This window comes from Pyrus communis, chromosome 13, assembly GCF_963583255.1.
Source record: "Pyrus communis chromosome 13, drPyrComm1.1, whole genome shotgun sequence".
Lineage (NCBI taxonomy): Eukaryota > Viridiplantae > Streptophyta > Magnoliopsida > Rosales > Rosaceae > Pyrus > Pyrus communis.
In genome coordinates, this window is record NC_084815.1 from 3,354,080 (window position 1) to 3,381,918 (window position 27,839).

The window sequence follows — 27,839 nt, forward strand, 5'->3', positions numbered from 1 at the left end:
AAAATTAGGGATGGTAGGAGAACCTCTCTTTGGTATGACAATTGACATTAATTAGGTCCTTTTTTGTCAATTGGGGTTGCAATATCATTGCTGATTTCGGAGTGCCTAAAACTGCTTTGATTTGCAATATTTTGAATGGTTTTAATTGGTGTCGACCTCACAATTCTTCTCAAGAGTTGTTGGAAGATTGTTCCAAATACTAACTTGGATGATATGATAATGGACTCCTTCATCGTCTAACATCTACTCTGCTGCTTCCGTTTGGGATAGGTTTTGGCAATCTAAGCCTAATGCAGGTTGGTCAAAACTTTTATGGTATAATCAAAATATTCTCAATATGTGTTTCATTCTTTGGTTGGCCATTAAATGTAAGCTTTGTACTATGGATAGGATTTTGACATTTGCTTCATCGGCTCATGTCACTTCTGTCCTCTACTCTAGTGCTATGGAGTCTCAATGCCACCTTTTCTTTGAGTGTCTTTTTACTGTTGCTATTTGGTCTTCGGTGTTGTTCAAGTGCAGTGTCCTGTGGCTAAGGCTCCTTTGGCCTTTTTTTTTTGTTGTGTGGCATGCTAGCCGGTGGAAGGAAAAATCTCTATCATTGATAGTGTTGAAGTTGTGTCTTATTGCTACCATGTGTTATGTATGGAGAGCAGAACAACCGTAGATTCAAGAATTTGTGTCAACCCGATGTAGTGGCTCTCAACTCAATTAAGTTCACTATTAGACTTCAGTTGAGTTCCTTAAAAATCACCCATTTCGCTACTAATGGTCTATTTACGAGAATGGAATATCCCCATAAATAGTTAGTGTGGGTTATTGCTGCTTTGGTGCAGCATTATTTTATTTACCACAAAAAAATGATCAACCAAAATTAGTTGGAGTTTACAACGTCATGTATTCATAAAGATTTCTTCTTAAATTTTGACCAAAAATAGAGAGTTCATTACGAATATTAAATAACTCATCACCACCATTGCATGAGTGGTTAATTTTATAAGGGCGATGCTAGAGAAATTACTGTATTTTGTTGATCATATGATATGATGATTAATTGTTGGATTCTTCCATTAAATCATTAAAAATATAATTCAAAAATCAACTGACACATCATATAATTTATAAAATATGATCTAAAAAATAATCTCCTTGGTATTTTTTTAGGAAAACTAATGAAAAGAACTTGGAAACTTTGAGTTTTAACAATAAGGAAAAAATAAAGGGTAAAGTGAATAGTACCAAGATTGACTTTTTAATGTAAAAATATGATTTTTCGTTAAAATGAACAGTACTGTGGATTTTTCGTTAAAACTCTTATATTTTTTTTTCATCTGAAACACCATTTCTACACGTTCATGAAGGACTCCCACTCACACTTCCCTAAAGGATGTAGCCCAGTAGGCCCAACTCAACTATGGGCTACTAGCTATAACTCTAATTCATTAGTTTTTATATCTAAAGACCAATACAAAACTGAAAGCTTGCTTGCTATGTCCCTCACGATTTGAACACTCCTTTAGCCTCTGAGTTTGAGGTGCGTACAGTTAAAAAAGAACTGTCAAAATCGCTACAATTTATGAAATTAGGAGACATGATAGCATATGTAAATTTTACGTAAAATACCAAATTTACATTATTAAAGGTAAGTATTCATTGACATCATTGTCATTCTTCTGTGTCATCTGTTCAAGTTTATGAAACGTTTATGTCGAAGAAAGCCGTTAGACTATGAATACCAGCCTTACTGTTATTTCTTTTTAACTGAATTATTCATCTCGTAACCATGTCCGTGTAGTTGATGATTACATACATGACTTCCGAAAACTTGAATATTAAACATACGCAATTATTTTCACACAGGAAGTTTCAGGGCGCTGTAGATCTTTGAAATGAACCTGCAATCACAATTTAGAAGAACCACGTTGAATCATCTTTTGCTTCGTATCCTTTGTACCACGTCTGGTGCACTCGAATCCAAGTGAAACCAGCTGACACACCGGAACCCTGAAACCCGATAATCTGATCTTAGAAAATGTTAAGGCGGGAGTGCTGGAGGACATTAACCAATCACAATCTCATATCTCACCTTTGAACTTATAACAGCTGTTCCCTTTGTTGCATAACGTTCTTCACCTGCAATGAGGAGTAGAGTCAACAGATCAGCAGCAAGTTGCGCGTATATGGTGCTACAACTTAGATAGTCATGATGTGTCTAAATATATACAACTTTTTCCTACAACGTCAATGACCATGATTGTCATGTTTGTCCAGAAAAGGGATGCAATTTTATTTTCATTAAAATCTTCAAATGCAGGATATGAGTAAGATGTCGCATGCAGCATATTCCACAAAGCCTTCTCTCAGAAATATTAATGTTGTTAAATTTTAAACATATATTTATCAAATAGTATAAACATGTTGGATTGCTTAAATAGAAGGAGAAGAGAGAAAGGGGGGGAGCGTCTAACCAGATAATTCCCACTTATCGAACTTCACTAGCCATGTGTTTGAACCAACATGTGTAGCTAATACCCCATCCACCCAAACCCGAAATTGTTTTCCCTGTTTGTCTCCGTAGCAGTTTCTCAGACCATTTATGCTGTCAGAAAGAGAGTGCTCAACTCCAGAAGGATGGACAAATGTACCGGATGGAGACTGACCCAAAGAAAACATAATTAAAGGTTAGCAGCTGATGAGACGAACACAATTAAGGTGATGCAAAAGGGCAACACATGATATGAAATAATTAAATACCAAAATATCCAAGGTCTGTTTATTTTTACAAAAGTACACAGAAGAAGTTTACTCGATCCAAGGATTTAACCCAAAATTAAACCAGAAAAATAATGTTTTGACAGTTTTTTTTTTCAGTCAATTGGAATCAAATGTTGTCACTAAACAACTTTACGAGTTTAATAATAAAGATGTTGTAATTGGACAATGCAAACATACATATAAGAAAATTGAGCAAGTTCACACTCTGGCATGCAGATGTTGTAGACAGGTAATTTCATTTTTTTCTGTTCACTATCTTCACATATTTTGATGTCTTAGAGAACAAAATACCAAAATGACAATAGTGATAAACATGAAGCACGCACTGTCAACGTCAATAGATCCCCAAAACTTCAGCTCTCATGTAATATGGCATCATACACACTCACCTCCACTGCTTTGTCTGATCACAACACGACCAAGTTTTATTTGTATATAAATGAGTGTTACAAACTGGGCTTGAGTCATAGATTTATTATGTAGTTGAAAAAGCCTCCAACACAAATCATCTCAATCCATTGGATCTGCCCGCCAATTGGTAGATATAAAATCAATACAGATGGGAGTTGTAAAGAGCCATTTAGCCACATAAGTGCTGGAGGTTTGATTCGTAATTCTGAAGGGGAATGGATTAAGGGTTTTGCTGCTAATTTGGGTAGAGGAACCATCATGGAAGCTGAGCTTTGGGGTGTTTTCAGGGGCCTTTCTATAGCTTGGGATGAGGGTTGCAGGGAAGTGATTCTTGGGATGCTGTTACTTTGATCCAAAATCCTATTTTGGTTTCGCACCGGCTCTACAATCTCATTATTGACTGCAAAGAAGCCATAAAAAAAAAGATTGGAGATGTGAAGTCACTCATATCTATAGAGAAAAGAATGCCTCAGCTGATCACATGGCTGACTTGGGTCATGGGTTATCCCTTGGCCTTCATGTTTTTGCTTCTCCTCCTACCACTGCTACTAATTTTCTAGTTTCTGATTCTATTGGCAGGGCCCTTCCTAGGGCTGTTCTTGCCTAGCTTTTTTGTTTTGCTTGCCAGGCTTTGCCCTCCTCTGTACCAAAAAAAAAAAGAATAGGAAGGGAAAAAAAATATGAATTCTAAGTTACTAACCCCTAGGCCATATCCAAAATGAGAAGTGACTTACTTTTTCTTTCTACACAACTTACGAAAAGAACCAGAACTCATGTAATCTGTTAACTACAAATTGAACTAGAAAAATTTTGAAGTATTTCAAAAGATGTTCAAATCTGAAATGGAAACAATGATAATATCTTCTGACAGCATAAATTTATGCAATAAATATAAGATGTTGTAATTTCATAAAACTCAGTATTTAGGAGAAAGGAAGATATAAACATACACAATCTGCTTTCAAACTTGCCAAATAGATCTCTGAATTCTCAACTTCTGCGCGTCTCCATTTCTCATAGAACAAGAAAAACTTTACTAGTTCGTGACCAGGATTTGGATTCTCCAGTTTATAGTCAGAAAAATCTGCAATATCTCTTGGGGGCAAACTTGGACCTAGCTTAAAGTGGCCAATGGCTTGTATGATTCCAGCTGCACATCTCTCTGTTGCATGAATAATCCTTGTATTACCCTTAGCATTTTCAGCATGCCACTGCAACAATTCTTCTTGGGCATTGCTAACCTGTACGATCATAAATAACAAAATAATGCCGATTAACGAGGAAAACCACATTTCACTGTAAGAAAATAGTGCTTAAATATGAGGAGAAACAAATTGAGCTACAAACCATGACACCATATACTTCTGGAATGCTAAAAAGCTCAGCATCATTTCCAGAGTCACCACAAACAAGAGTGTTAACAGGTGGCCTTCCCTCACTCTTAAATTTCTTAAGCAAATATGCAAGAGCTTGTCCTTTGCCAGCACCTTGTGGTAATATATCCAAATCCATTCCTCCACTATAGATTATCTTCACATCCAACTAACCAAAGATGAAGCAACAACTTAGGTCAATAACAAAAGCAACAATACCTATGGTACTCTGAAAGTAATAACCTTTAACACTTTACATAAACTAAGATTCAATGCAGGTCTGCAGTATAAATGAAAAATGCTGTCTAAGATTTATATCTTACCCCACGCTTTTCAAAAACTTCTGAAAGAGCCTTTGTCACTTCCTGAGCCTTGGCTTTCTCAACATAAAAGCTAACCTTGTGTGGCCGTTGCTCTGTTTCTGCCTGAATTCCGCATAAAGTTTAATACTTCAAAAAGTTGATATACAACTAGTTTCTTATTTGAATTTCACTTCAGTTTATTCCAATGCATGTCTATAACAGAATTCATGGCATGACACCACGAGAGACACTAATCAACGCCAGTAACATATATAATATACCTGAAGTTTAAGTTCAGAAAATTTGCTGGCTTCCTCTTTGACTATGTTCCTATCCCATTTTTGATTCAGAACCTCAACCCAGCCATCATCAGGAACCATTGTGTTACCATATGTTATCTCGGTTCCTACAGACATTATTGTTATATCGGGAGTTAACATGGGTTTCTCTTTTCTCAATTCTTTGTACAGTGTCGGTGACCTTCCAGTTGAAAAAACCAGCAGAGAATCGTAACGGTAATTCGCTTCCCACAAAGAATTGAATCTGAGCAGGGAAAGGTTCTCAGTGTCATGATGATCAACCTGCAATTGAAGCATTCACCACTAAAATCGCTGCAGAAAGGGAACGAAGCGAAACCACAATAACAAAACAAGTTACAGAACCTACCATTGTATGATCAAGATCTGAAACTATCATTAGCCGGGCAGGAGCTTCGAGCCGATCCATGACTATCCTATATCCAACGCAAACCTGCACTGAATTATAATATACAAGAGATACAAACATCTGTAAAACCATTCGAAATCCAAAACCAAACATCCGAATTCGTTAAGATGACCCTCAATCAAATACAAAGTTTGAAATTAAAAAAAAAAAAAAAAAAAGGAAGCATATTTTTTGTTAAATTCTTCAGCCAACAAATTTCGGAAGTTCAATCTGAGTCTTTTATAAACAAAAACTCAAATCTCCGCGTTCTCTCTCAGTTTCGACGCTATTTTCTCGGCAACCAAACAGTCAGACAGAAAATGAGCCTAAACACAATGAATCAATACGATTGCGATGAACAACAATTGAGAAATTCAAAACGAATAACAACCTCGAAAGCTCAAGTTTTCTTTACTCCCTACACAATTTTCCCGGCAACCAAACAGATTGCCACAAATTGAAACTAAACGCAACGAATTAACAACAATTGCGACAAACAATTAGCGGGAATTGCAGAAATCACCTGGAAACTTGAGAGCAAAAGTCCGATTCGAAGCGATTGGGAATCGAAGATTGGGATTATTAGGTTTTCGAGGAATTGGGGGAAGGAGAGAGTGAGATGCCGAAGTGAGTGATTGAAAGGTATGCATACAACGAACGAGCGAAGCAGATATCGGAAAGCGAATCGGATCCAAATTCCTTGGCGCTTCTTTTGTGAAGAAATAGAGCTTACATTTGTGCTTCGGACACGTGGCAGCTTGCGGAGGGGAGGTTGACATGTGATGTGTGTGGGGACCACTGCGGGTCAAAAGGCAAAACAAGAGTTCAATTGCTTCCTCTTCTTCTAAGATTGCTTTTGTTACCCAGGAGGCTCCCATGCTCGAGTGAACTTACTTGCATGCTCAAAACGTATAATTTTTGTGCTGAGTTCGATACCTCTTTACGATTCGTTCGTTATATGATTTATCCCAATTATGCTGCAGGATTGTTGTATTAAAAATTAAAAAAATAAATAAATAATTGTATTTCCTAAAAATAAATATTTAAACAGGTCACTCACCAAATTCTAAACTTGGTACCGGCCATGTGCCAACAAAGCGCAAAATGAACAAACCACCCACTTTGTCGGTTTGTCCCATTCACCAAGAGTGAAAATCCTTTGTCTCATCTTCTCCAGGAATCCTGAAGTGGAATCACAACCCAATTCCAATTGAATTCAACCTACAAAACCCAGCAAAACAAGCTCCATATATCACCACCTCTCCCACCACAGCTTTCCCTACCAAATACAAAAAATGCGCTTTTCCCATTCACTTTCCATACCTGAGCTTGGATTCTCTCCTTCCATGGAGATTTATCAGTTTCCCAGTCGCCACTGCATCACCCAGTTGAGTTCTTCAAAACCCAGAGTTCAAAATCACAGTTTTCAGCAGCATGGCTCTCAGGGAAATGGCGTCAGCCTCTGCGGATTCCAATTGGGGTCTCAGAGCTCTCAAGCTTTTGGCCATGGATGTAATTTGCAGTTGGGTAGTAGAGTCGGACCCAGAAGCCGAAAACTCAAAGTTCTCTCCTTTGGGCATGGTAGAAGCTCACTTACTAATGATTGCAAGCTCAGTGGATTGGATTTAGGGTTTTGCAAAAGCAAATTGTTTCAAGGGAGTCATTTGTGGGGTTCAGATTTTAGTAGGCACATGCATGGGAGAGTGGAATTGGAGTTGGAGGAGGCGAATTCGAGGAATTTTAGTTTCGTTGTGAGGTCTAGTTCGACATTGGGTGTGGAGAAAGAGGTGGAAAGGGAGGAAGGTGGCGCTAAGAAAAATTATGATGCCATTGTTATAGGGTCAGGAATTGGAGGGTTGGTTGCAGCAACACAATTGGCTGTGAAGGGTGCAAAGGTTTTGGTTTTGGAGAAGTATGTGATCCCTGGTGGGAGCTCTGGGTATTATGAGAGGGATGGTTATACTTTTGATGTTGGATCTTCTGTGATGTTCGGGTTCAGCGATAAGGTCAGCTTTCGTGTAAAGTTTTGATTTTTCGTTGCATACATTGCGGTTTACTTGATAGCTATATGAGTTGAGTTGAAAATGGTCGAATATGACTTGATTATTCCATATATCAAAAATCTTGTCCGTCATAAATCATGTAAAACAAGTAAAAAAAATTATTATCCTACTGAAAGGAAAAAAACATTACTAAAAGTAGAAAGGATTAGTCCTCTCTTTCGAATAATTCAGTGTATATTACACATTGTTATCAGTGGCTCTTTCTTGACTGATTGAAAAGTTACTTTGCGCTATGATTTTGACTATCTGTGAAAGTAGCTCGATATCTGTGACGGAAATAATTGTGCAGAAATTTGAAGAATTTCTTTTCTTAATCAAAAGAACTCGTGGAAACTTATTGGAGGTTGGGAGTTACTACCATGAAGAGCGTTGTGTCCTTGTAGAAACTTGTACGCATGGGAATGTAACAGCAGACATTCATTACAGTATTTCCCATGACATGCTACAGTTAGTTAACAAGTGACATATAGAGCTTAAGGACTCCGGGGAAAAAAGGAGGGATTTGTCCAAGGGCAGACACATGTCTGAATCGGAAAGTAGTCATTAACTGAAAGTGTTTAAATTTACAGCAAGGTGGTCTGCAAATATGTAAAAGATAATTAACTGTCGTGTATGTTGTATATTTTGGTATAACTTTACATTTTATTTCTTTTGGTAATGGCATGCGGTTCTGATTTTCTAAGCATGAACTCCATCTTGCTGGCATTTTGTATTGGTTGAAGAACTTTTATTTGTCCTGCATCTGTCATGGTTCAGTGAGGCCTGCATTTTCTCAGTTTTGATATTTTCTCATGAACTATTATCCCTGAATTTGTAATATGGCAGGGCAATCTAAATTTGATAACCCAAGCACTGGCAGCTGTAGGTTGTGAGATGCCGGTGATACCTGATCCGACTACCGTCCATTACCATCTACCTGATAATCTTTCTGTCGTAGTGCACAGAGAATACAGTGAATTTGTTTCAGAACTTACTAATAAATTTCCCCATGAAAAGCAAGGGATTCTCAAATTCTATGGTGTATGTTGGCAGGTCTGTTCTTTTCTTTTTTCATTTACTTTTCAAGTTGACTGGGAGTTCCTTTGAGATATTTTTACTTGTAATTCCGAACTGACACTAATACATTGTGTACATATGTATAGATTTTCAATGCCTTGAACTCATTGGAACTGAAGTCACTTGAGGAGCCAATCTACCTTTTTGGACAGTTCTTTCAAAAGCCTGTTGAATGCTTGACACTTGGTAAGCATTTTTTTTTGTATATTTTTTTCACTGCAATGAATTTTCAAACCTAAATTCGAGTCATTGTGCAAGATATAATTTAGCCCTTGGTTTGTCTTTCCAGCTTTACCTTGGATATTTTTCGGGGCAACGTTATAGTTATTATGTCCATAGGATTAAATTATTGGTTAAAGTAGTTGAAAACGGGAAAATTTTGAATCCCTAATTGATCGATGCTTGCAGTTATTTAATGAGATCTATTGATGCAGTTACTTGAACAGAAAAAGAAATTTATACTTTTAGTCTAGGACTTCGGTTTGTTATCTGTGTTTTCAAATGCTTACGTGATGGGCTAACTATTGCAGCCTACTATTTGCCTCAAAATGCTGGGGATATAGCTCGCAAATACATTCAGGACCCCCAGCTGTTGTCTTTCATAGATGCGGAGGTGGGTTTTTCGATCCTATTGAAATTCGTATTTACGATTTTATATCATTTGTAAATTTATTCATCTTTGGTGGTCTACGAATGGTCTTCCTTCCACTCCATCTCATAAAAAATTTTACATTTGTATCCAGTGTTTTATTGTGAGTACAGTCAAGGCTTTGCAAACACCAATGATCAATGCAAGCATGGTAAGATTTTCAAGTTGCTCTTTGGGTACTACCTTGTGTATTTTCCTCTTGTCATTTATGGTTTCGACAGGTTATGTGTGATAGGCATTATGGTGGGATTAACTACCCTGTTGGTGGTGTTGGTGGAATTGCAAAGTCCTTAGCAAAAGGTCTGGTAGACCAGGGCAGTGAGATACTTTACAAGGCCAATGTTACTAACATCATAGTTGATCAGGGCAGAGCGGTGAGTTCAAATTTAGTCTTGGATTAGTTATGCAAAGATATCTATTCTTTGCTTCATTTATACTTGTCAAAGATAATTTTGTTTATGTTATTTCAGTGTGCATGTAGGTTGGAGTAAGGCTTTCAGACGGGAGGGAATTCTTTGCAAAAACCATAATATCAAATGCTACAAGATGGAATACCTTTGGTTAGTGCGACCAGCAGTTAATTTATTAGATGATCGTTGTTTCTTGCCGAATGTTGCACTGTTATATGTAGCTTGTTTAAAGGAAGTCTAATCACCTTCAACTTTATTTTAGGAAAACTGATAAAAGCAGACCAGGTCCCGAAACAAGAGGAAGATTTTCAGAAAGTTTATGTTAAGGCCCCATCTTTTCTTTCCATTCACATGGGGGTGAAAGCTGAGGTTTTGCCACCAGAAACAGATTGCCACCATTTTGTGCTTGAGGTACTTTTATTTTTCCTTTTCGGTACCATCATTTGCTAGGAAACGTTTTCGGGCTTTGAACTAGGAATGTTTTTGCTCATCTTTTCTTCATTGTCTTGCATGTTTTTCAGGATGATTGGACGAGGTTAGAAGAGCCTTATGGAAGTATATTTTTAAGCATTCCAACTGTTCTTGATTCATCGTTGGCCCCAGAAGGACGCCATATTCTTCACATATTTACAACCTCTTCAATAGAGGACTGGGAGGTAACCATTTGTTGTCAAAGTTACATTGATTCCTTCTCCACTCTTTCTGTAGCCAGCCCCTCCTTGTACATTGTAATTGTAACTTGAGTAACTAATGAGGTGGAGATTTCTTTATAGGGACTGTCTCGAAAGGACTATGAGGCAAAGAAGGAGCTTGTAGCAGATGAAATCATACACAGATTAGAGAATAAACTATTTCCAGGGCTCAAATCGTCCATTGCTTTTAAGGAGGTAATATTGTACCCTATTCACTTCTAATCTATACTCACGCAGTTGAGATATCTGAAATAGTGTTAAGGTTGTGAGCCTTGTGACATGGAAAAGAGAGAGACAGAGCAGAAGATGGGAGGAAATTAGAAAAAATGTTTGAGGGCTTAGCACTTCTCTCCCTAGAACTTATATTTATTAAATACGTGTTTATTCTCTTCAACTTAACAAATGTTCCTCCTAAGGGGCATTTGAATTTTTAGGCTCCCTGCTTTCTATGAGCTTAACTAAGCTGATTCCACAAAATATTCCCTTCTGTGGGTGAATACTTTGTTATGCTTAGGATTCTTAGAATTCCACAACTTTTAGTTTACACAATTTGATATGATCATTGAAAGCTTCTCCAATATTGGCAGGTGGGAACACCAAAGACACACAGGCGATACCTGGCTCGTGACAAGGGTACTTACGGACCAATACCGCGTAATACTCCTAAGGGATTATTGGGAATGCCGTTCAATACAACCGTAAGTTCAGTTGCAATATCAAATGGATGTTTTAATGGTAGTCATTGATTTTAAGCATACTAAACAAGATGTGCTGTGCGATGATGAAAATGCAGGCCATAGATGGTCTTTACTGTGTTGGTGATAGCTGCTTTCCGGGACAAGGAGTTATAGCCGTATCCTTCTCAGGAGTAATGTGTGCTCATCGAGTAGCTGCTGATATTGGTATTTTCTCAGTGTTTTTTAATCCCTTTTGGGGTTGCTTTTGTAATCTGATTTTACTCTTGAAAAGAAGTTTAATGGAACAAAGGCGCCACTGGCAGCTCCTCTTTCTGAACCAAAAGATCATGGGCACCTCCTACCTTCTCCTCGTCCCTAGAAAAAGCCTGCCAAGTTTGGTCTTGATGGGCAGTCTTTGCTTTTTACAGCATAGGAAATTAGAGTAAAAAGATGTGGAATTAAAGAATTGGTAAGGTTAACCGTATATTTTCATTAACAAAAAAAGTATCGGGTTTATTAAGGAGCGAACAGAGGGAGTTCAAATGCAGCGATCCATAGCTGATTTGATGTGTAGAACTGTTTAGAGCTTTTATGTTGGTTTATTTATTTCATTTTCTCAATTTTTTTTTTCTTTGGCAGGGCTTGAGAAGAAGTCCCCAGTATTGGATGCTGCGCTCCTTCGACTACTTGGATGGTTAAGGACATTAGCGTGAGGACTTCATACAGGACAATATGTAATGCAGCTTGTCAGTTTGGCTGCAGATGCATTATCTTCTTTATCACATACCACGGTAGCTCTAACAGCAGTTGGGATATATATCATCCATACTATTTAGCAGCGATTTTCGATGGGATAATATAAGACCATTGTGGCCATTTGGCTGGAATGGCGGGTATATATCTTGCTTGTAAGTAGCATTCTTGTGTAGCAGGTAGACGCGTATGTATGCGGTATCTGTCATATAGTTTATACATGAGCTATAGAGAAACTGTACAGTGCTCTCCGTGCTGTATGAAGTATAATCCTTTCCTGCCAAGTCTGTTAGCTGATAAATTTTACGACTTCTTAGAACAGAGAGTGCAAGTTCCAGATTAGTTAACTTGAAACTCATTCATTTAAGAATAGTTTTATTCACACACCCATTTTTACTTCTCACACACCCTTGTTAATTTTTGGCCCATGATATTTTTCGATTCATTTAATCCAACGGTCAAAAATTGAGAGTTGTGTGACAAGTAAAAATGCATGTACGATCCTCTGTTAATTGATCTAGGTTTCCTTGAAGACTTGATCACATTAGTTGGGAAAGAGCTTATGAATTTTTTTTTCGGATGAAAGTCTTTTCGACCCCCGAAAAGATGGATAACCATGGTTTGCCACCCGTTGTTCCCTTTTTAAGAAAAAAATAAAAATAAAAAGAACTCCCATTTTTCTTGGGATACTTTATCTCAACATTGCAAAATTTGTTGGCAGAAGGTGGATTGATTTATATATTTTTTTTCTTTAGAATCTCCATTGTTAGCTTAATTTTAAGGGTTTTGGGGAAAGCTTCCTAACATTTAACAATTTAACTCATTAACACTATAACTCACATGCATTAGATCTCATCAGAATTCCGAAGTTAAACGAGTTTAGGTAAGAGTAATACTAGGATGGATGACATTCTGGGAAGTCCTCGTGTTGCATCCCCACAATTCGAAAAAAAAAAAAGTAAATAAAAAAAAATTGCGCTAATTACAATTTACTCCATCTAGATTCACAGTGGTTTTCAAAATGAGCAGTAAGTTTCAAGTTTCTCACATATTGCACTAATTTTTTTTTTTTTTTCAAACACATGCACTTAAAATAAAATTAAAAAAAGAAAAAAGAAAAAAGAAAGGAGACAATTGGTGGTAAGTTACGGTTATCTATTCTTTCCGGACCTGGAAAGGCTATGAAGAATTTCACCCTATTCGTGGCCACAATCAAGTAGACTCACCAGCTCGAATCATTTAGCCTAGAACCTCCTGCATTTTCTTTGTTTTATTAGAGAACCGCAATCCGTGCCTTCACCACTTGACCACTTGCTGTTGTTGAACAAATGCACTTAAATATTTTAAAATCATGTAATTTCAATCTTCCAGTTGTTTGACCTACTTACCCTTTACTAAAATTATTGACGATCATAAGACTCATTTCTGAGTTGACCGGTTGTCACATTTCTGAGTCGACTTCGAATTCGGAGAAGCAGCGCAAGCGCTGCACAAACAAAAAGAAAAAGGTCAAGAAAGAGGATGGAGTGGGATCATAGAAATTAGGGTCGTATTCACAACATGTGAATGTGATCACTACTCATGATATTATCATGGAGCAGTAGGCGAGCCACCTTGGATTCCAAGTATGTCAGAGGCCGAAACCCTAGAAGTACCTTCGCCTGCTGCTTCTGGGATTGTCGCCGACGGAGCAGTACAAGAGGAAGCTTGGAGTCCAAGTTTCACAGAGCAATTACTTGCTGAAACCCATGAGGTATTGAGGTGTTTGCTCCAACCGCTTCTGGGATTGTGGATGACGGGGGAGGAATAGAGGAAGCTTGGAGTCCAAGTTTTGATTGCAACACCGTGGGGAGGTAGAACAATTGATTGCAACACTGGTGTCATTGATACAGTTGACAATATTGAAACCTTCAAAGTTTTGAGATATCAGTCCTAAATAGAATCTGATGCAGTTACTTGAAAAGATCAAAAATAAAACGATATTTTTAGATGATTGTTATTCTTCTTGTGCTTGGGTTCGTTCGTCGCGAGGTTTATTGCACTTCTGTTTCCTAACACTAACCTGTTGTCTGTGATTTCAAAGCTTACGCGATGGGTTATCTATTTTTTTGGGTCATATCTTGCGCTTTTCCTCTCGTTTCCTCATTTATGTTTTCGACAGGTAACGTGTGACAAGCATTCTGGTTGGACTAACCACCCTGTTGGTGGTGTTGGTGGAATTGCAGAGTCCTTAGCGAAATGTATCTATTCTTTGTTTACAGGGACAATGTTACTAACATCATAGTTTTTCAGGGCAGAGGTGCCGGTTCTTAGTTGACCTTTCCGCTGGGGTTTCCTCTTTGAGTGGAAGCTCTTGTCCTGTCCTCCTCAGTCCTCACTGACCCCAAGGAAGATGGCTCCCTCGCTAAGCAGGCCGGCGGAGAGGACGCTGAATGCCTAAAAAGACAACTCCAAACTATATGCTTTACACAAACTTTCCAGTCCTCACTCTACCACGCGGGGATCATCCCGTGACGCAAATATAAATAGTATTTATATTTGTCGAAAGATGATTTTGTTTATGTTATTTTGGAGTTCATGCAGGTCGGACCATTGGAAAAAGCTTTTAGACGGGTTCTTTGCCAAAACCATATTATCAAATGCTACCAGAGGAATACCTTTGGTTAATTTTGTTTAACATGGGGTGACAGCTTGAGGTAATTTAATTTAGTTTGAAGTTCTTGGTTACCTACTTAATTAATCGTTTCGCAGAAACAAAGCTTTAGCATTTTGAACGCAAAACATTTCCGGTAGTTCAATAAAGTTCATTCATGAGTCAAGTAAAATCATACTGAGTTTTCGTCGATTACAATTGACATACAAAGTACAGTTTCTGATATGAATTCCACTGTTACCTAGAGTTTACATATTCCAAAAAAACAACTCCAAAGTCTCTCTCTCGATATGGTGTTTTGGCTATTAGCCAGCTAACCAATCTATCTGATTTTTCACATTCTGCATGAGATAAATTTAACAAACTTCTTAGAACAGAGAAGGCATACGTTGCAGATCAGTGGAACCTCACTAGTTTTCCTCAGTTAATATCGAAACTCATGCTTTAGACAATAGCTTTTAAAAGATGTAGGCTTCCTTGAGTTCTATGCCCCGCCTTGAAGCTTCATTCTCCGCAAAGAAAGGTATGCCAAGAACCGGTATCCAAACACCATGGCTATAAGGGCAACAACTTCTGTTAAGCCGCAGTCTGTGCTTAACCCGTGAATGGTCGGTGTGATGTGTTCGTACTGCACCTTAAGAAGAAGCCTGTATGTGTGGTAGTCGAAAGACAAATAGCGAATCCAAGATATGAACACCGGAACTTTCTACGACATTGTGAATAACATGTTGAGTTAGACTCTTAATAATTTCCATCTTATGAATTGTAATTTTCACTGAAGCATTTGTTGACAAAATATAGGCTTTTAATAGAGGATTGTGTGCTTACTTTCACAAAGAAACCTCCAGCAAGCATGAATGTCATCACAATTACTGAAGCAAGAGTTGTGGCTTTCTTTAGGTCCATCAACGTAGCTCCTATAGCAAGTCCGAGTCCCTATTTCAAATCCATTTGTAATTAGTTACGTATGGTAGTGCAAATATTCATAGAATATTCTCAACTAGTAGCTGAAAATAGGCATACCTGCGCAGCCACAATGCAGAGGAAAACTGTAAGCATGCTTAGGAAGAAGGTTTCAGCACTCGACCTTAAGCCAGCCATGAAATATACAACGACGAGGAACAGAACTGGTAGCATTAGATCAAGTGGGAGGTCACTTGTGGTCCTAGAAACAAAATATGCACTTAATCTGTACATGTCAGCCGATCGTTCCTTCATCAGCATTGCTCTTTCTTGAGGAAATGTGAAGATTGCTGTGAAGACGGGTAAAAATCCCCAGAAGACCGACATGAAGAAAAGAAGCCCTGCCTGCAATTTAGGGTTAAGTTTGTACGTTTAGAACTGATTGTATACTCCATGAAGTGGCCTTCTTTCTGTTAAGCGGTGGTTTTCTTTTGATGTAAATTGAGGATGGTTTGAGTATCAAGGGAGAGAGTTTTCAGTGCGACGGTCAATCAAAACATTACTTATTGAACGGGTCAGTTAACTTTTATTGATTTGACAAGAGAAGAATTTACCTGATCCTCCCGGCCTTTGGGATCGTTGGCATCTGACTGCCACCAGAGCAAGCCCAAAATTATTGCGGTGGAGATAACTTGAGTGATTCTCAACCAGCTGAAGTAGTCGTGCCTTCTTTCTTTAATTCCTCTACAGAATAAGATAGAAAATTGCTCCCACCAGCTTGCTCCCCATTCTCGTTTCGAAAACGAAATCTTCAACTTCAGTTCATCATCGAGGGGAAGGGGAACCATAATCTTCTTCTTCTCCTTGTCTGCAACTCGTGTCTCGTAGCACTCCACAAGATACTGCTTCCAAATAGGAACACCACATAAATATACTTTCCATCTCTTGTTAACAAAAATCACTCGTCTCGTAAGATTTACCTCTTGCACAACTGCTGGAGATGGCTTTCCATTTCTTGTATCAGCTGCTTCTGAATTTCCCATTTGCACTTTATCCTCTAATTCGGATGGTACAGAAACATCGTTTAAATTTCCATTTGCAAGGTCTAGCAAGAACTCTGCCGGGTTCATGGAAATAAGTGGAGAACATCCTATGGATGAGAAATACACCATTACTTCTGATGCTTTTCCAAAGTAGAGCAAACTTCCCTTCCCGAGAAGGATCAACTTGTCAAATTTGTGGAAGAGTCGACTTGATGGCTGGTGGATTGTTGTCACCACAGTCTTGCCAGCCTGCAATAAAAATAAAGTTCACTTTTTTCTTTGTGTTCATATTACTAGTACACCATTGGCGTCTGTGAATGTCTATTTTAATTGCATACCTCTGCTATGTCTTGTAACATCTGAACGATTCGCAATGCAGTTGTAGAATCCAAGCCGGAAGTTGGTTCATCCAGAAACAGAAGAGAAGGGTTGATTAGGATCTCATTGCCAATGCAAACTCTCTTCCTCTCTCCACCTGATACCCCACGGACAAAGGAGCCACCGATCATAGTGTCTTGACACCTGTGCATATCAAGAATTTTTGCAGGTTGGATTTTTAATCTAGTAACAAAATCGGTAGTTCCTAAAATAGTCTTCGTCATATCTATATCTATCATTCAGGTATTCCATTGATGACAATACCCAAAGGAATCCCAAAATCCAACAGAAACCGGTAGAAGGAGAACTTACCTCTCTAAGCCTAGCTCATAGATGACTTCTATCGCTCGTTTTTCCTTCTGGTCTTTCATCAATTTCTTTGGCAGTCGTAGGAGGGCTGCATATGTCAATGTCTCTTTCACTGTAAGGTGAGGAAATAGAACGTCGTCCTGAGTCACGAACCCTATCCTGCCATATGTTTCATGTCATTATGCATGATCATTATAACACCTATCCACATAGTTTCTGTTTCTCCTATACATTTTACTCTGTATTATCAAGGTGAAAAATTGTGGTTCCCGATTCATACTTGCTCTTTAGGTGCTTGGAATATGTCTGATCGTTGTAGGTAATTGAACCGCCGACATTGGTTTGGCTTCCCCTGCCCCCAAGAAGATTAAGGAGTGTGGTTTTTCCACTTCCTGATGGTCCCATCAGGGCCAAAACTTCACCGGGGTTAACCGAACCAGTAATCCCATTCAAGATATCCTTCTCTTCAGCTGTCCTCATTCCTTTGAAAATGACCTTGTATGTCACATCTGTGAACTGAGATAAATAAACAACAGCAAGATTTAGCCTTCATTACTAGGATTCCTAACTAGTTACTTATATTAATGATTTGAATTTATTACAAAGCCGAAAGATAAGGAATTAATTACTTTTCCAGAACGCCAACAAACAGACTGTCCATACCCTTCTTTCCTTTGATGCTTTTGGTGTCCCTAAACCCTAATCATTGACGATTTCTAAACTAGTTTTTGAAGGGTGTAAAACCCGTGATTCGCCTTAGTTCTAGAACCCTAGATAAAGGTAGATTATGTGATTTAGTTATATGATGAATATGTAGCACCTTTTTTGGGTTGGAAACAAGGGGCAAGTCTTGTACAAACAAGTCATCATATAGAATGAATTTCTGTACAAGACTGAACCTGACCATACTAATATAATGCTAGCCATGTTCTATGGACCGCCCTTTGATGTGTTTAGCTAGATGATCAATCTCCATCCTTGCCTGCCCAAATACAGTAAGTATCACATCAATTTCTCGTCGACGCTAAGGTTGAACACGAACAGGTTTTTGAATCGTACACCGGCAGATGCACTTTGCAAATATTGCAAGGGTTTTGCGAGAAAAAGGGAGAAGAAAAGCATACATGGAAAACATAGCAACTCGTAAGCTTGTAACTTGTGTACGTAAATACTTGAAAGGAAGAAAAACCTTTAGATATAATGGCAGTGTGGGTTCTGTTTGGAATTTTGGCTTCCTGATGATGCCAGCTTCAAGGTCTTCTCCTGCAATATACATCGAATAATAGGGGTTTTATTTTTATTTTTTTTGGTTATTAATTAGCATTATTTGACTGGTAGCAGCTGAATACTAAAGTGTAAAAAACAGTGCTTACTTGTGCCACAAGCAATAAACATTGTTTAGATGATTTTATGAGGGTTAATGTTAGGGAGACTAAATTTATTGACAAAATTTGCAAACTAAATGATATGTTAACAAAATGAATGATCATGTTTCTCAACGCATAAGTAATAATTCAATCATCAACTTATATATCATTTGGTTTACAAAATTTTGTCTAAAAATTTATTCTCCCTAACATTACTCTTTTTTGAGTAGCAGCAACATTTTATAATGCTTGATTTTATGAATGTAATAATCATTTCTTCCTTAGATGATGAACCTGTGTTTGGAAAGAGGCACAAATTACAGCTAGAAAAATTGTTATGCAGAGTTTGAAGGCCTTCATAATCTAGTTCGGTTTGCACTCAACTTTTTCGAACCCTTTCCCTTTTCATTAATAATAATGAGTTAAAAAAATATATCTATCTTATCCTTGTTTTTATATTTTTAACAATAATATATAAGTACATTTTCTATTAAACTATAACTTAATGTTAAATTTAATATTTTAGTGTTCAGCATCTTCTTTAGACCAAAAGTCTTATTTAGGTATAAGATTAGTCTCATTGCACCAATATTTGGGACCCACATATGACTAGTTTTTGTTCTAGTAAAAAACATGAATTCGATTCTCAATTCAATCCAATCCTAACGTTTCAAAGAGAAGTAAAATAAGGAAAAATTGGAAAACATAGTTACACAAACAATACAAGACTTAATACTTTTTGTTTTGAACAAAACAAGACTTAATACTTAATTTTAAGTAATTCTAAAGGAAAACAGTTTCATGTAAAATGTTAAATTGAATTAATGTATTCTTCTTCAATTTTTTGGTAATTCTCACTTTGTTAAAAAAAAAAGTTCTAATTTTTTCAATTGTTTTATATGTCCACATGGGGCCCACAAGGTCACATTTCTACACAGTCAATGTCTAGTCATGCACCACATCATCATTTAACAGATGATTCAACTGCTAGACTAACTGATGTATGATTTTAAGAAGAAGAAAAAAATGTAACTTTAGACATGAAAATAATTAAGGGTAACAAAGTGATGTATGATTTGTGTCGTATATTTTTATATCACTCAATGTTATGTATCATTAGAGTTACTTTTAGATAGTTTCTCTATCCTAGTTAGCTAGGACTCACCAATCAATCTCAGACACCATCCTCTTCATTTAGCTAGCTTAACACTTTGTAAAATGACCCAAATATCAAAACAGATATTGTATTTATCGGAAGTTGTAAATGGTAATTAAAAAAACTTGTCCTATATTCTATTAAGTGAAATTCCTTACTTATGTTTACACAAAAGATTTCAGAATAATCGTTTGAATTGTTTATAATAACATTATTTATACATCTATATTCAACTTATATTATACTTTATTCAAATCGAAAACATTATATATAAAACCCGGAAATTAATATTGAATTAAATTTTTTATTGAGTGGAGTCACATGTAAAGGTTAGGAGAGTGGAGAGTAACATGCACCATAAATTTACAAAATAAAAATAACAAACATGGCCAAAAAAATATTAAATGCAAAAACATGTGAATACATAATACATATGCACACCGCACACAGATCAAAAGTAAATAACTAATTTGTAAATTTTCCTCAACTTATAGTATTTTTAATCGATATATGCATGTGGGTGAAGAGCATGGACTATATTAATTGATTGTTGAGACCTTTTTTTATTTTTTATTTTTTATTTTTTATTGTGTGTGAAAATTACTAAGCACTTGCATGAAATTTACTGTAGTGTTAAGTATTTACGTAAAAATTTACTGTAGTGTTAAGTATTTACGTAAATCATCATCGTCGCTGAAAGGCTTTGAGTCGGCGATATCCTCAGCGGGCACAGTGAAGCCGGTGAAGGAGAATGAAAACCCTAAGCTGGCGCTAGAGGCGCGGCTCAAGGCAGCGCCGCTGCCGATCTCTTCGAGGTCCAGCTTCATTTGGGCGCTCCTAGACTTCCTAATGTGTGTGTTTTTTCCAGCACTGCCACTACCACGCCCCGGTGACGCCCCCATCATGCGCCGGCTTGACTTCCTCGATAGGGTTGATCCGCCTTCAACCGTTGAAGTGGCATCGCCTGACGGAGGTGACTTGAACGCCGATGCTATAGTTTCCACCAATTGTTCGGACTTGGTCCTTGCCAACCCAGATGAATTTGGTTTCTCCATCTTTCACCAAAACAATAAGTACAAATTTAGTTAATTTCTTGTGTATGCAGGTGATATATAATTGACCAAAAACGAGATGTACCTCTACTCAATGAGTGAATGTGATGATAAAATTACACGGGTTTATAATTTGGAAACCAGAAGCACCACTTTTTTGTAAACTTTTTGATGAGGTAGGTATATATCTACCTCATGGGCACTTTAGGGTAGGAGCATTTATGATCTCTTGTTGGAAGTTTAAAGAGAGAAAACTTTCTGGGGCTTCACTAGATAAATGGAGAGGAGAGGGAAAAGTAGGGGTGCATGGTTCATATACAGAAACCTAATCATAAATTGATCTTCTATATATGTCCTTAGTATGTATATAAACAAATTAAATATCTAGCTTTAGAAGAAAATAAGTTTGCCAGCATCATAGTTTACTTATGTAAGTTTAAAATCAAAATGCAATGAAACACTAGATCGAAAGATATATGATTGGGTTCATTTTGCATCGTAATATACTTAACATGGTAGTAATTTAACCGTTATTTTTTGTCAATTTGAGATTTTGTAAGTCCAAATGAACATCGAACGAAAAACATGCAAATGTAGGTAATTAATCGCTCCATACCTTATTCTCAATTATTTGACAGGAAAGGAATGAGCTGAGAGTAGATGAAGACTACTAGCTACAAGGAGAGATCCCCTTTGGTGTCTGGAGGTATGAGAACATGATCCAGCTTCGCCACCACCCCCTTCTTATAAATAGAGCAAAATGCAATCGGAGAGGGAATTGGAATTACCAAAGTACCCCTGACCTTGGTTATTATTTATCAAACACGTAATTCCATAGTGTTGATGTTAACTTGACTCGAACATATAAAATATTATGAGATATGATAAATGGATGGACCAATAATATCAATCAATCAATCAATCAAAATCTGAAGTTGTTGAGTGAGTCCATCCCTGCATCATTGTCGTACACGTGTTAGGACGATTTTGTGGAGCTGTTTTTTCGTGGAATTGAATTTGAATCTGCAGATTTTGTTCAATTGCTAACATTACTGTGAGTGATCAAATGGGAAACTTCTGACATTGATGATGTTTAACCTCTTTAGGATGGAAGATGTGCCGCCTTCTCAAGTAACCCAAATGCAGAAAGAGACCATGAATTTTGTTTCCTTCGTTTGGAGGGCCTGCATGTCTGCGCAACATGAGGTCTTGGTTTGGTCTCAGGTTACCCTTTAAAAAGGGCACCAAATTCTTTTTGGTATTTTGCTCACAAACGGCTCACGTTTTTCCTTCTCAATATATATACAAATATAATTAATTTTAGAACATATGCTCGTACATTGTTGAAAAATTGTTGAGGTAGTCATTGATTTTCCTTCTTTTTCCAATTTGTAAAGAGCTACTAATTTCTTCTCTAAACTTTAATTTTAGTCAATTATTCCCTTAAACTTTTATAACATTGCTCAATCACTAATATAACATGTTGAGTTTTTTTTTAATATATGCTATATTATCTACATAAATATCATCAAGAATCGAATTTAAAATTTTTCACTTATTTACGTAAAACAACTTAAACTTGTAAGTTCAGATTTAAAATTTCCATTGTAATTGGCCGACTTTCCACAATTTTTGACCAATCAACTTTGAAAGGATACTTTCAATTTTTTTAGACACTGTTTTTGACATATACGAAAGTTTTTGACAAAAGAAAAAAAAGAAAAAAGAAAGACATATGAACGAAAAGCTAAACGGAGTAAGAAATAATAATACAGATTGCTATATCTTATCCCTTGGCATGCATACGATTAGCTTGCAGAGAGAAATTCATGCTGTGTCAAGAAAACAAAAGAAAGAGGGAAACTATACACTCTTTCCAGACCATTGGATCGCTGCCATAGAGCAATGCAAGCATATAACTCAACCTTTATATTAACATTTAGTGGTAGTCACCCTTTTATATCTTAAATATAGAATAAATTCGTCACATCTAACGGTTAAAAAAAAGTGCTCATAAATTACGTAGATTACCATTGGTCTTATAGTCTTGTGTTTGGGAAAATTGTATAATTCGACATTTTCTCCATTTTCCGCCACCATATGGATTATTACGAGTATCTTTTATTGGATGAATGGGTTATTACAAGTTTAGGCAATTGCATCTTTAGCTTGTTGGATAGGTTGTATTAGGCCAATGGTCTAAAGATAAAAACTTATATAGTATATATTGTGCACCACATCAACGAAAGAAAATACGAATATGAATTGGACAAGCCACAAATTTACACAAAATATCGACAGAATGACAAAAGTTCTCTTTTGGTGCTTTACATGTTGGAATTTTCACGAATGCAACTTGGTCATTCAAAATCATTGAATTTGCTCTGTGGTTGTGGTCTTTGGCCAAATTTCAATATTCTCCCCACTGAAAGTATTAATCAGAGCAATCTGAATAGAACTGTAGGTAGCATCATCGAAATTATTTTGCCAAGCTGAGTAGGGATAATTCCTTATCCTAGTTGCTTCTTTATATCTTGATAAATGAAAAAAAGGAAAGAAACAAAATTTGATACATGATACCCAATAATTTTCGTATAGAGTTCGAAGGGTATCGTAGTATTTAAGGGTGGAGGGTTTCAAGGGTTTCAAGGGTTTCTATGACGGATCGTTGTCTTGAGAATCCTAGAATTCTGTGATCGTGACTGTTCATTGTACATCGTGCGATCAAAAATTATTTTAAAATTTAAAATTTAAAATTGAATATAAATAATACTTAACAAAAATTGATCGCACGATGTACGATTAACGGTCATGATCATAGAATCTCAAAGATCTCTAGAAAAATGATCTGGCTAGTATCCTTTACCTCTATGATCCGGACCTTTTCCTCTATGATGGACCATTGGGTGATGGGTGTGCAGGAAATAGCTGGAGTTGTGAAGAAAAAGTAGCCCCCAAGAGGATAGTTTTGGTGGCTGCTGATGACAACGATTAAGGAAGGAGGTGATGGGTGTGCAGGAAATAGCTGGAGGTGTGAAGAAAAAGTAGCCCCCAAAAGGACGGTTTTGGTGGTTCCTGATGATAAGGATTAAGGGAGGAGGGCATTGCTGCGGTGCTTGTTCCAAATAGTTGGTCACCCTCGAATTCGATTGCTCCACCAAACCCTTGCCTCGTGGCAGTTGGGACCGTAAGATTAACTGTCCTAATAATTAACCAGCTGCATGAATTTCATTTTATTCTAATCATGGATTATCCATTTTAGCAGGAAAAATCAATCAAATTAGAATGTTTTTGTGTCAACTTATTATATAGTGTTCATCAAGTAACTATTTTAATAAGCTACCAATCATAATTTAAACTTATTAGACTATATATAGACACCTAATGGTATATAACGTATGGTTTGAGAATTAGTAATTGTTTTTAGGGTTTATGTGTACATGTATTACTGTTGATGATGAATCTCCCATTGATAGGAGAAATGATCTTGCTACACTTATAAGAAATTGGGCTACTTTTCGTAAATAGTACTAATTGGTTTTATGATGAAACCCCAATTTTCTTCATGGTATCAAAGCAAGTTGTCTCACGTGTCAAGCCTAATGACCACACGTGCTCCACGTCATCCCGTTTGAATTGTTCACGTGCTAGGCTTAAAAATTCGCTACACGTGGGGGTGTGTTAAGAATGAATTTCATATTGATTGAAGAACAAACCTTCTATAAACTTATGAAAAGTAGGACTAATTCTCATATTGTCAATTTATTTTATGCTGCAACTTTAACTTTCTTCAATTAGTATTGTTTTTAGGGTTTCAACAAAGACGAAGGCACATCCATGAAGATGGTTTTGGTGGGACTCAAGTGAAGGCAAGCAAAGGTAGAATAAGATAGTTCAATTATGTTAAGCATCTTAGAATTTAGTTCGTGATGTTCCAGGAAATAGAATAAGATCGTTGTGGATGCAAATTTTCGCCTTCTCCTTCTTAAACGAAAATACACCTGCAAAACAATTAACACCTAAGGTCAAAGCCAAGAGCCTCACGCGCCCACGATAAATGGGAAGGGTTTGGCCGAAGAACCTCCGATGCCAAAGTTAGAATTTGAGGGAGAAAGTGTTTAGAGAAATTTGGAGAATTTTGCAAGAGAATTGGACATATATTTTTGGAGAAATGAGGGGCTACATATAGGGGTGTGGCCGACCCTATTTGGAGAAAAGGGGTCCGGCCACTTATGGTGGTTTTTGGCTGTAATTGCAAGATATTATGTCAAAATAATATCTTGCAATCAATTAGAAAATTAATCAATTAATTAGGAACTTGATCAATTAATTTTGGTAATTGATCATAATTTGAAAAGAATAAATAGGGGTTAACTTGTTTTGGTGGGGGGGGGGGGAGGGGTTGGGATTTGATGAGGATTGATGAAATAGGTTTTGAATAAATACCTATTTTGATCACCTTTGACCTTGATTGAGCCGTTATTATCTACTTCCGGTGTGCCTCGAGGGTAATTTCATCTTTTTCACCCAAGAATCCTTATGTCGCCTTCATATTTTTCTCGATTATTTTTTACTTCACAAATGCCTCCACACCTACTGGGCTGCTCCCAGGAAATGGCAGCATGTGTAGAGATCTCTAACTTTAATGCAGATTCTCACTTGAACTCGGAATTAGATTCTTCTAGGAAAGGAAATAAATCACATCCAAAGCCTATTTAAGCCTATCTTATGTAACACCCCGGCCCCGAAATATGTTTTATTTCGGAAAATAAGTATATTGGTGATAGGCCCGAACTAAACTCTTGTTTAGTTAACATACCATTAATCCTAATTAAACCCTTTAATTTCAGGAACCCTCATAATAAATTTATAACCAACAATTAATTATCAAAGCATATGGATAAAACTCAAGTTATTAGCCCAAACTCCCTTCTCTTAGCACAATCGTTCAACAAAAGATTTACCTCAATTAATTAGCTACCACTTAATGTGTTTCTTTATTTATAAGCCTTGTTTCCATCCATGGTCCACAATCACAATTTCTATATCAAATGCACTATTTCTTTTCACACTTTGTCACCACCTTCCTTTATAGATCAAATCTCATTCTAATTATTTATTTTCGAAGTGTTTAATCTCACTTATTTTATGGCTGCATCTAACATCTTGTTAAACTGCCTACGTACCCTAAATAAGGATCAAGTCATTCGTAGTTCACGTTTTCAAAAATGCAAACCAAACCCGAATATATTCATTTAGTCCAACATATACCACAATCGTATTGATATGTAAACCATAGCAGTTAGGTCTCAGAAGTATAATTATAAATAAAGAAACACGTTAAGTGGTAGCTAATTAATCGAGGTAAATCTTTTGTTGAACGATTGTGCTAAAAGAAGAGAGTTTGGGTTAATAACTTGAGTTTTATCCGTATGCTTTGATAATTAATTGTTGGTTATAAATTTATTGTAAAGGTTCATGAAATTAAAGGGTTTAATTGGGATTAGTGGTATGTTAACTAAACAAGAGTTTAGTTTGGGCCTATCACCAATATGCTTATTTTTTGAAATAAAACGTATTTCGGGGCTGGGGTGTTACACCTTAAGTAGAGGATTAAATCAACTTAGAGGGAAATTTTTTATCCCTACAAGAACGAGAGAAAACTATAGGATATTTGTTCCCCCTTCCCTAGCACTCTTTTTTGCTTGCCCATGCAAAGAACTGTCTTCTGTTGATTTCTTTGTCTTCTCTGCGCTGCATCGATGTAAGAAATACTTAATCCTCCTTGTCTTCTTCTTGGGTGGTGCTGCCATGGGGTAGCCGTCAGGGTGGTGCAGCACATCGGCTGGCAGAGGCCAGGAGTCGGCTTGGCATGGGCCAAGGAGGTGGCATGGCAGAGGCTATTAGTTATGCTGCTCGGCTTAACTGAAGTCAAGGACTAGCTTGGCATGGGCCGAGGAAGTGGCGTGGCATGGCATGGGCCACAGTTTGGGCTGCCACGTCTAGGCTGCTTACCAAAAACGAGGAAACTACTTGAGTTTGATTTCTCAGCTGCCGTAGATGAAGCAATTAAGGATAGAGCTGCCAAGATCGGAGTTACTGAAGATGAAGTGTCGGATGAGCGAACTGTTGAGTGCAAATTGGTTGATGCCCCCTAACCATTTGCTGCTTAATTGGTCTTCAAATATTCAATCTTTTGAGCTATGCAGCATTCTCGCATTGGAGAGCTCACCCAGATGGGTGTTGAGGAATTAGTTTACCCTTTCGCACTAAAAAACAATTAGTTTACCCTCTTGAACTGGATAGTTTACCCATATGGGTGTTGGGGAATTGGTTTACTTTTTCACACTAAAGATCAATTAGTTTATCCTCTCACACTGGAGAGCAGACCTATATGGGTGTCAGGAAATTGGTTTACCTTCTCGCACTGGAGAGCAATTAGTTTATTATTTCTCGAGAGCAATTAGTTTATCTTTTGTCACTGGAGAGCAGACCCATATGGGTGTCGGGGAATTGGTTTACCCTCGCACTGAATATCAATTAGTTTATCCTCTCGCACTAAATAGCATACCTATATGGGTGTTGGGGAATTGGTTTACCCTCTCACACTAGAGAGTAATTAGTTTATCCTCTCGCACTGGAGAGCAAACCCATATAGGTATCAGGGAATTAGTTTACCCTCTCGCACTAGAGAGTATGGAAGTCGTTATAATGAGCACAGCTGAGTAGAGCTGGACAACTGAAATAATCTTCAGCCTGTGAGGTTTTGTTCGATGATCTGCTCGAGACTTTGAACTGTTTATGGAACCCGCATAAAAGTGTACGTGGGAAGCGCGGTGAATTGCTCCCATATTTCTTCAAGTATTGCACCATCGTTAGATGTTTTGTCTTATGCCTTTCTGAAGCTTGGTTGGTGATCAGCTGAGAATCTGAATAGATTGCAAGCTTTTTCACCACTAAGGCATTCGCTAGCAAGGGTTACTAATAAAGCCTTGTCTTCTGCTCCATCGTTGGATGCTTTAAAGTTTGAAGTGTCGTGGGCTTAGTCGACTCAAGCCATATGGCAAGATTAGTATAGCTGGGAGCCTTGGTGTAAGATCGGCATAGTTAAG

At 37.3% G+C, this 27,839-nt stretch overlaps 3 protein-coding genes across 5 annotated transcripts; 1 reads left to right on the plus strand and 2 right to left on the minus strand.

Moving 5' to 3' along the window:
• Positions 1 to 1,608: 1,608 nt before the first annotated feature.
• On the minus strand, positions 1,609 to 6,429 carry LOC137712834 (probable sucrose-phosphatase 2). Of its 2 annotated transcripts, none has more exons than XM_068452004.1 (9): positions 6,090 to 6,429; positions 5,528 to 5,616; positions 5,143 to 5,442; positions 4,883 to 4,984; positions 4,534 to 4,728; positions 4,137 to 4,427; positions 2,469 to 2,655; positions 2,087 to 2,133; positions 1,609 to 2,004 (listed from the first exon to the last, which is right to left on the minus strand). In XM_068452004.1, the coding sequence occupies exons 1-9, from the start codon at positions 6,343 to 6,345 to the stop codon at positions 1,909 to 1,911; spliced, it is 1,563 nt and encodes a 520-aa protein (XP_068308105.1). In that variant the 5' UTR covers positions 6,346 to 6,429; the 3' UTR covers positions 1,609 to 1,908. The 2 variants fall into 2 exon arrangements, with proteins under 2 accessions (XP_068308105.1, XP_068308106.1); XM_068452005.1 differs by having other exon boundaries at positions 5,528 to 5,611; positions 6,090 to 6,222.
• A 272-nt stretch (positions 6,430 to 6,701) lies between these two features.
• On the plus strand, positions 6,702 to 12,187 carry LOC137712681 (prolycopene isomerase, chloroplastic-like). 2 transcript variants are annotated; one of them, XM_068451810.1, is made up of 13 exons: positions 6,702 to 7,572; positions 8,455 to 8,661; positions 8,772 to 8,871; positions 9,216 to 9,298; positions 9,429 to 9,485; positions 9,556 to 9,708; positions 9,816 to 9,894; positions 10,007 to 10,155; positions 10,266 to 10,400; positions 10,518 to 10,631; positions 11,024 to 11,134; positions 11,230 to 11,338; positions 11,753 to 12,187. In XM_068451810.1, exons 1-13 carry the CDS (start codon positions 6,862 to 6,864, stop codon positions 11,824 to 11,826), a joined length of 2,082 nt encoding a protein of 693 aa, XP_068307911.1. In that variant the 5' UTR covers positions 6,702 to 6,861; the 3' UTR covers positions 11,827 to 12,187. The 2 variants fall into 2 exon arrangements, with proteins under 2 accessions (XP_068307911.1, XP_068307912.1); XM_068451811.1 differs by having other exon boundaries at positions 9,622 to 9,708.
• A 2,409-nt stretch (positions 12,188 to 14,596) lies between these two features.
• Positions 14,597 to 21,434, minus strand: LOC137713375 (ABC transporter G family member 22-like). Its single transcript, XM_068452663.1, has 11 exons — positions 21,344 to 21,434; positions 20,352 to 20,730; positions 18,342 to 18,415; positions 17,433 to 17,668; positions 17,156 to 17,311; positions 16,804 to 16,987; positions 16,403 to 16,714; positions 16,037 to 16,324; positions 15,543 to 15,827; positions 15,348 to 15,455; positions 14,597 to 15,225 (listed from the first exon to the last, which is right to left on the minus strand). Exons 2-11 carry the CDS (start codon positions 20,728 to 20,730, stop codon positions 15,004 to 15,006), a joined length of 2,244 nt encoding a protein of 747 aa, XP_068308764.1. The 5' UTR covers positions 21,344 to 21,434; the 3' UTR covers positions 14,597 to 15,003.
• Between the last annotated feature and the right edge of the window lie 6,405 nt (positions 21,435 to 27,839).